This window comes from Pestalotiopsis fici (assembly GCF_000516985.1).
Source record: "Pestalotiopsis fici W106-1 unplaced genomic scaffold PFICI_Scf_6, whole genome shotgun sequence".
NCBI lineage: Eukaryota > Fungi > Ascomycota > Sordariomycetes > Amphisphaeriales > Sporocadaceae > Pestalotiopsis > Pestalotiopsis fici.
In genome coordinates, this window is record NW_006917096.1 from 783,998 (window position 1) to 791,902 (window position 7,905).

The 7,905-nt window shown below is 45.8% G+C and overlaps 2 protein-coding genes across 2 annotated transcripts; both read right to left on the minus strand.

Annotated features, from left to right (window-relative positions):
* Positions 1 to 780: 780 nt before the first annotated feature.
* Positions 781 to 2,724, minus strand: PFICI_08709 (uncharacterized protein; the record flags this gene model as incomplete). The annotated part of the gene is made up of 1 exon (XM_007837290.1): positions 781 to 2,724. The coding sequence occupies one exon, from the start codon at positions 2,722 to 2,724 to the stop codon at positions 781 to 783; it is 1,944 nt and encodes a 647-aa protein (XP_007835481.1).
* Positions 2,725 to 4,469: 1,745 nt separating this feature from the next.
* PFICI_08710 (uncharacterized protein) lies at positions 4,470 to 5,417 on the minus strand (the record flags this gene model as incomplete). The annotated part of the gene is made up of 2 exons (XM_007837291.1): positions 4,470 to 5,350; positions 5,402 to 5,417. The coding sequence occupies 2 exons, from the start codon at positions 5,415 to 5,417 to the stop codon at positions 4,470 to 4,472; spliced, it is 897 nt and encodes a 298-aa protein (XP_007835482.1).
* Positions 5,418 to 7,905: the final 2,488 nt, after the last annotated feature.

Sequence of the window (7,905 nt, forward strand, 5' to 3'; positions counted from 1 at the left end):
TGGTGTTGTTAAAATCAATATTAACCGCGGCTTTAATGATCACTATGCTGCCTCAAGGGAGGAGACTAAGGGTCGACCTCTCACTACCATAATCGAGGCGGGGACGATGGAGATGCAAAAAGCTGTACTGAAATATATGGACTGGTTTAATTTTTCAGAGAAAGCTTAATAAAGCATGGTTGATTTATTTAATGGAGTGTTCCAAAGTGACTTTTGTTTTTGTGATACAAATGTAATATCGATATAACACAACTCTAACTCCAAGCAAAATATAGTTCTAAATATATTTAGAATCTACCCAGGCTAATAATTACAAATATATATTTATAAAATAACGGCTTTAACTTTTAGCGGTTTTATTTAATAGAAGGAGATTAAAGTCAACTTCTTTAACACTCATTATTATTGGCTATCAGTCGTCGTCAGCTGGGAACTCTTGCTTATGAGATTTTCTTCTATTTAATTTATTTAAGCCAGCTGCGTTGGATTCAAGGGAAAATATTTAAAATTGACTAACCGTGTTATGGCAGATACTGTATGGCACCGGTCTCGTCCCCGTCCCGTGGGCATATAGGTCCCAGCTCGTGATCGTTTCCCAACGATTGCGAGCTGCTCTTTCCCTCTTCGTATAGTGGTATTATATGCCGTGACAATTATGCTCTTTCAGAGCTCCGGTTCGATGCAAGGTTCCAGTGATAGACCAGCCGCCATCCTTATAAGGCAGGGATGCTTTCCTTTGTTTTCTATTAAATAAAATGACCCACTACTGTTTTGCTTTTATCACATTATCTCATCAAGCTCCTCTAAGCTGTCGTTCTCAGTTGTGTATACCCCCGGTTTTCCATTGTGACAGCCTCTCCCTAAGGCATATCGTGCATTAGCCCATGCGTCTATCTCGCTTATTGTCCCAAAACGTGGGTGCGGACCGATTGGTATAATCTGGCCCTTTTGCAGTTCGCATACTATTTTGCCTTCACCCGTGTTATTGTCATTCAGCAAAGTAGCTAGCGCACTATTCCTCCAGCTGGGTAATTGAAGTTGCCGGCTTTGCAAACGCACACTGAGCACGAAAACAATATTCGACAATACCAGCACGACAGGTAAGATAAGCCATGGCCAGCGCACTTGTATGTACTGTTCCTGGTATTGAGTCGTACCAATGGCAACGTCAACAGAAGCCGTGCGCAGATATTGCGTGACGCTTCGGGCAATACTCTCGAAAATAAAATCCAATGTCGTATTCCAGGGTCGAAGTTGTATGATGGCTTCCGCAAGAATATAATTATCCTCACACTTGTGAACACTCAAACCCATAATTTCACCAGAGAAGTGTGGAGAAACCTCGTAACGAATCATGTCCCAGCCTGTGGATGAAACCGCCACCGGGTATCTCTTGCCAGCCGCAGTCGTTTCGAGTGACCAATAGGAACCCGACGAAATCTTAGCAGCCTCAGGATTGGTGTCGATGCCGTCACGTGTCCTCAACGTCCAGTTCCCTTTGATGAAGTCGCCGGGGGTTTCCGTAAACAGTCCCTGTTCTATTGATGCAGTGTATAGTTGCAAGCCCAAGTCAAGAGTGCACCGAAATGATTGGAAACTGTCCGTAGCAGCCTCGAACAATATCATGTAGACTTCCGTGAAAGACAAGTTGGTCGAGTTGTATGAGGCTTCAGTTACTTCATCCATTATTTTTGAAGACATGTTAAGGAAGGTACTTTGGTCTAGGTTCTCCTCAAAACTGAACGGGTCGAGAGCCATTTGACCGCTGAGATTGAGACTCGGGCCCTGATTCACAGATTCTGGAGGAAATATGGGATAAGTTGATAATTTGACGATTCTGTAACTTGTCCCATCATTCTCATACTGGAGCTGATCGGTTATATTCGAGCATTGGTGTTTAATGGCTAAAGAGGCATATGGCTCGAAAGTGCAACTACCGGTACTGCAAAAAGGCGTGACAGTGTCAAGGGCTTCCAAAGATCCGGTAGGCGAGACATCCACTGCCCCAGAATACAGAGCGTTGTTCGAAATGTTTTGAGCGCTGAATGTCCCAGTATATATTGCCCTTAAGAGTAAGGGATCGGAAGTGATGTTTGGGTCAAGAAATTTGGCCACTGGCACAGTGGCGGTATCTGTAAGTCTCAGTCTGGACTGCTGCGAGGTGGACGCCTGGATTGTTGCGTCTGAACCCAGGGCCACCAGCATGATTAATGACCCTGTAATAGCAAGCGCAGACCGAGTTCCGCTCCAAAGGAGCAGTAACGCACCAATCGGGCCTCGGGACGCGCTATCGAAAGCTTGAAAATACTCCAGAGGTTGAGGCGATTGAGAGTACCATGCCCATTTTAGTTGTCCTATTGATGAGCTTGCAGCTAGCACAACTGATCCCTTCAAGGCTGTCGCCAAAATGGACAAAACGGCATTGATACCAAGACCTGAATGCCATGAATCGGCTGGCTTGTCATGGAAACAAGATAGGATGACGGAAATGGCAACCAAGCATGATACTGATAATGCTAGAGCCAGATCTTCAACTATCCAAGAGTCTTGGCACCATCTCAGAATGCCTGGGGATTTGAGGAGCTTGGAACCTCCCAGGCCTCCTTCTCTGAAAGAACGAGTAGGCATCGGTGCTGCATTGCTGCCCATCAGGGGGTTTGTGTCCATCCTTTCACTCTCAGTCTGCAATGTGGGGCCTTCAGCCTTTGAGTTCGGAGCCTCCATGTTGAGAATATCCAGAATGGGCAGTCTTGTTGCTTGAACGTCGCGACAACCGAATTGTCGAGAGATGGCAGAGGAACGACGCGAGGCGATTATACTTGAGCAGTTCTTGCGGATTAATGCACCTTCAAAAAAAAAAAAGGGTACATGGGGTAGATCTCTCATAAAACGGTATGAAACGGGGATCGAGAATAGGTCAGAAAAGTGGGTGTGTGTGTGTGTAAAGTAGAAGTCAGTAAAAAGGTGGGAACCGGTAAAAGCAGCACTTGGGTTAGGTATTAATACGTTAAGTAACCGCGTTGCCACACAGCAGGATAGCCGCCTTGCGAAGTGCTACGAGTGGTTGGCCCAACGTGGCAGTATGCACCTAGGTATGTAAGGCTAGGCTTATTCGCGGACAACTTAGGGGTCCAGGGGGCGTTCTACAATGGAATAAGGCTCGTAAAAGTATGATTACTATATATGTTGGCATCAGGCAGAGTCGTTTCCGCCATTCTTGCCGGTTTCCCTAGTCTCGCAATTAATCATCTACCTTGGTAACAGCCATATAAAAGCCCGCCGTTGCCGCTGTACTTGCGGCGTGCTAAAAAGGAGTGGTTTCAGGCATAAATGATCGGGTCGTTCGCGCTGCAATTGGACCAGTGAAAGTATTCAGGGGAGCTGGTTCAGCAGTCGAGAGCAATCACGAGGGGAAAAGATCAAAGCAAGAATGGGCCAACGGCAGTACATTCGTGCTTTTACTACGAGTATTATTGCTTGTCCTTTTGATTAGAGGATGATACCCAATCATACCTAAGCTGTTTACGATGAAATGAAACGTTTTCTCAGCTCCGAATGTCTAAGAGTCGACGCCACTCTTACATTAGGGTATCATCTTTGATAATAAAAGGATTTGGCCCCTAACTCCCGAATTTCAAGGGCGCTTATTTATTGATTGCCTCCCATACAATTTCCACCCACCCCTCACCCCTCACCTGACATGGGATCAAGCAGCCAAGCTTTCCACGAGCTAAATGGGTTTGGTAAACATCGAAGGGCTTTAGGAATATAGGCTATGGCGATGGTCTAGGTTTTATTCAGGCCCCTGCTTGCCTATCGATCGTCAGGCGGCGGGCGGGCGGGCGTGCGGCATAAGGCTCGTGGATGATTCAACATCCTCTTCGCTAATGTACACTAGTTCCACCAGCGGCTGCGATGGGAAGTGAACAGGTAAGCATGCGAATAAGAGCGGAGGGACAAGATAATTATTCAATAGACTAGCAAGTCGACGATATATTATCCGATTAAACCATCGCGAAGCTCGTCAAGGCAACGTAAAGTGGAAAACCCCTCTAAAGGAATCCTTGCATATCCTTGCATATGAGCTGAGAGCGTAACGGTGGGTTAGTTCCGGCTTTTATGCCGAAAGGGGGACGAGGCATTAATGATTTATGTTGATCAAGGTGGTGCTTTCCTATTGGAGTTTAAACTGGTCTGGTGTCACTTATGTGATGTATTGATCTATGTTCTGCGCCTCTTAGCTTTTCTGAGTGTACGCTTATTTGGGTGGTCCCGGCTAATCCCCAGGAGGTCCCGTATATCTATTTGAATACTATAATGTTAATCAGTGTGCTCAACCCAGTGTATGGGAACTATGATCCACCATCTGACAATTACAAACATGTATCTATAAATGCTTTCCATCGTATTACTGCCTCTCATTACTAGCTGAAGAATCCGAATATGGGTCTCCAACTCGCCCGAATCGTTCAAAAGTGAGACCCTGGTGTTTCTGTCTTTGATAACATGCCATTTGCAGGCACCATTTTCTTTCCAACACATCTTCCTGGATGCCACACAGAAAACAGCAATGTCGTAAGGGCCACTGGGGCAAACTCAAGGCATGCAAAGAGGACTTCGTTGGTGTACAAAGACCCGCCGAGGCCTTCAGCCGTCTCCGCAAGTCGGAAACAGGTGCGTAAATAAATCAATACAGTCGCCACGAGCAGAACCAGATAAAATCTCATCAAGCCTGCCTTGGCAACCTGTCGCCGTCCACGTAGGATAAAGGTGACTGTCAAAATCAGGAACATGCCCAAGGAGAAGACCTGATAAGCCAAGCCCCCAAGTAAGATGTTGTTGGCCGTAGTCGGGTCCTCCCGCCGAGACTCCGTCACGCCAATAAGCGCAGCGCCGGTGATCTGCAAAATCGTCGAGATGACATCGGAGACGACGAAGAACCAGATGATTGTCTTTGGTGAGATGAAGGCAAACCGGCGTCCAGATTCAACCCTTGATATGACGGCAGATAAGATGGTATAAATCCCTGCGGCGAGAAACACGGGTGCTGTGACGATGAAGAAGTACTGGATAATGAAGTATATCAAGTTGTACGGATCCTTCTTTGCCGATAAAGAGCGCGCAACATAGCCGATGACCTCGAATAGGAGGCCAATGGGGAACGTGATGAAATACCAGCTACGATGCCGTATCGCCTGCGCGAGGTGGACAACTAGAAACAGAACGAACCATGCGGCGGCAAAGATCGCAAGCGAAAAGGCTGGCGTATAGCCGTAGATGATAACATATGTGTCCCACTTGCCACCAGGATTGGGGAAGTTGGGGTCAACATAGCCTGAGGAGCTGGCACCTATTGACTATCAGAATCGTCTCTGTCAGTATTTTTCAACATGTAGCCTACGTGTACGAATATCCATTTCGCTCTGTGTTCGCCAGCGCAGTAAGATAGCAAGCAACTGGGTTGAGACTGGCTGGGAGACAAGCCAAACGATCGAGCTGAGCAAGTCACCTTCGCAATTCTTTCCTCCGGCAGAAGATGACGCTCATGGGAAAGCTTTATATTGTAGGTAAGCATATCGACTCAAGACCCAAGTGGGTAAGCAGATCGCCATGGGGGTGGAACACTCCCAGCTCCTTGTATTCGTGCCAAGGGCGGCAGCACCCAGATCCACGTGGCAGCCCAGCAAAGCCAAGCCGAGAAACGACTACTTCCAGCCCAAATGACATCAAGATGCTCCACTCTACAAAGACAGAATCATGTTGGACAATCGTGAAAGGCATGTCCGAATAAAAGGCCACGTAGTGATTGGTGAGAAAAGTAAAGAATTAGGAGCGTAGACTGCCCAAGATTGTAAACATCCAGGCCGAGGTTTGTAGGCCGAATTGCACACAGAACGACTCGGGGACGGAGACGGCCCGTGGATCCTCGGACATCGGGACGCCAAGAAGTGCGAGGTGGGGCCGAACATGGTGTTTTGTTCAAAACACAACTGCTGCTTCCAAAATCAAAGATCATAAGGAGATCGATATTGATCCAAGATCGAAGAAAGGGCTGGTCGAGGCTCTAAATCTATGAATACACTTCATGTGATTGGCCTTCAAGTTTGCACACCAGCCTCGGCTAATTTTCAACCCCCTTAATGATGCGTAGGTATTTATTCCGCTCTATACTAAGGTCAGGCTAATGTTGAAGTATATATCGCTCAACACATACGAGCAACTAATTACAATATATTGATTCTGGCCGAATATATATACGTGCATGCAGTACATGGAAAGCAATAACAACGTATACGCTTCGCCTGATCTAAAAACAAGCAATATTGGTAAACTGATTAATTATTGCTTAGAGATTATCGAAAAAGAAATGATGGACCATCTTTCTCATTCAGTTTCATTTTTTTGAAAACATGAAAAAAAAAAAAAATTGAAATCGCATAAGCGACTCTTATAAGTTTTATGAGGCACGGCCATGTGGCAATATCCTGTTCTCCCATTTCGCATCAATTGTACGCGTATTATAACACGCGAGTTACGATAAAACTATGCGGTATAGCATGCAAAGTGCCATAATTTGCAATAATCTTTTCTCCTCTTCGGTTCTGTCTGGCCAGAAACTTCAGGTTTTCATACACTGCGCCGGCTGCCAATTTGACACAAATAATTTCCATCGTATATAGTTGTGGTCGTTTTGTGATTCCCCAAAATGTAGAACATTTGTGGGCCATGTCGTAATATATGTCTATAGGCTCCGGAGGAGATAGAGCATACGTCGCCTTGTCTCAATCATATGAGCGCCTCTTGCAATCACAGAACAGCCCACTCAGAAGAAGTCCACCGCATATGTGGTCATTTCCCGGCTGGCATTGTGGTGGGCGACCTTGGGCTACAACAAAGGGACAATCCTGGCGGCAAGAAATGTTAACAAAAACACAAGCATGGCTCACCAAGATATTGATTGGTTTGAGTGATTGGCATGCCTCTGTTTAAGAGGCTGCATCCCGTGCGCAGCGTGAAGTTTAACTCGGTTGTGCCTCATAGATGTCTTCCCAGCTGCATCTTGAGTCGACTATAGGCGCATATACAGCATCATAGCATACACACCCACTATCGCAGCTGTATAAAAAGGCTGGGTTAACACACTAATGAATCGATACCCTTGATAGGAGGCCCACAAAGGCTGAGCACTGGAATTTTTGAAGATATTGATGAGATGTTGTGCTTTGGAGGGTAAAAGAAGGTGGAAGTCATTCGGGCGAAAAGAGCAGAGCTGCTCCTATGAAGAGTCACTTGGTCATCACTTTAATTATCGCATAGCTCTATTTTGAACTTCCACTATATTCACTTTCCTGTAGAAGTGCAATTTTTAAAGGTATCCTGTACACTCTGAATCCGTCCCCGACCTATCTTTATGTCAATGTTAGTCTAATAAGAACAAGACCACACACCATCCACAACGAGTCAGTCCACTTGGGCAAAGCAGTCACCGACCCAGGTCTGTATCAACATGGTTGCTAATAAACTCCACCAACTCAACAATCACCACAAGGCGTTGTGGCAGAGTGGTCTAATGCGCAAGACTAGAATTGATCCTATATCATCCTATCTTGTTTCTTCGGAAGCGTCTGTTCGAATCAGGCCAACGTCGCTATTCTTTTGCCCTTCTAAGTGAAGTCATCGTGATTATTGTGGTTGTGATGTTTTGGTGTTGCATTTGTGGTGTTGTGGTGGCTACGGGCAGTGTCGTGAACTGGTGTTTTTTTTAGGTCCATGCTTGCCCATATCATGATACCAATTAGGCAGGGACATAGTACCAGTAGTGAACGAGATTAAAAAGTAATATATAATAAAAAAAAAATAGGAAAGGAAGGAAAAGAAGAGAGAGAGAAAAGAAGAGAGAGAGAG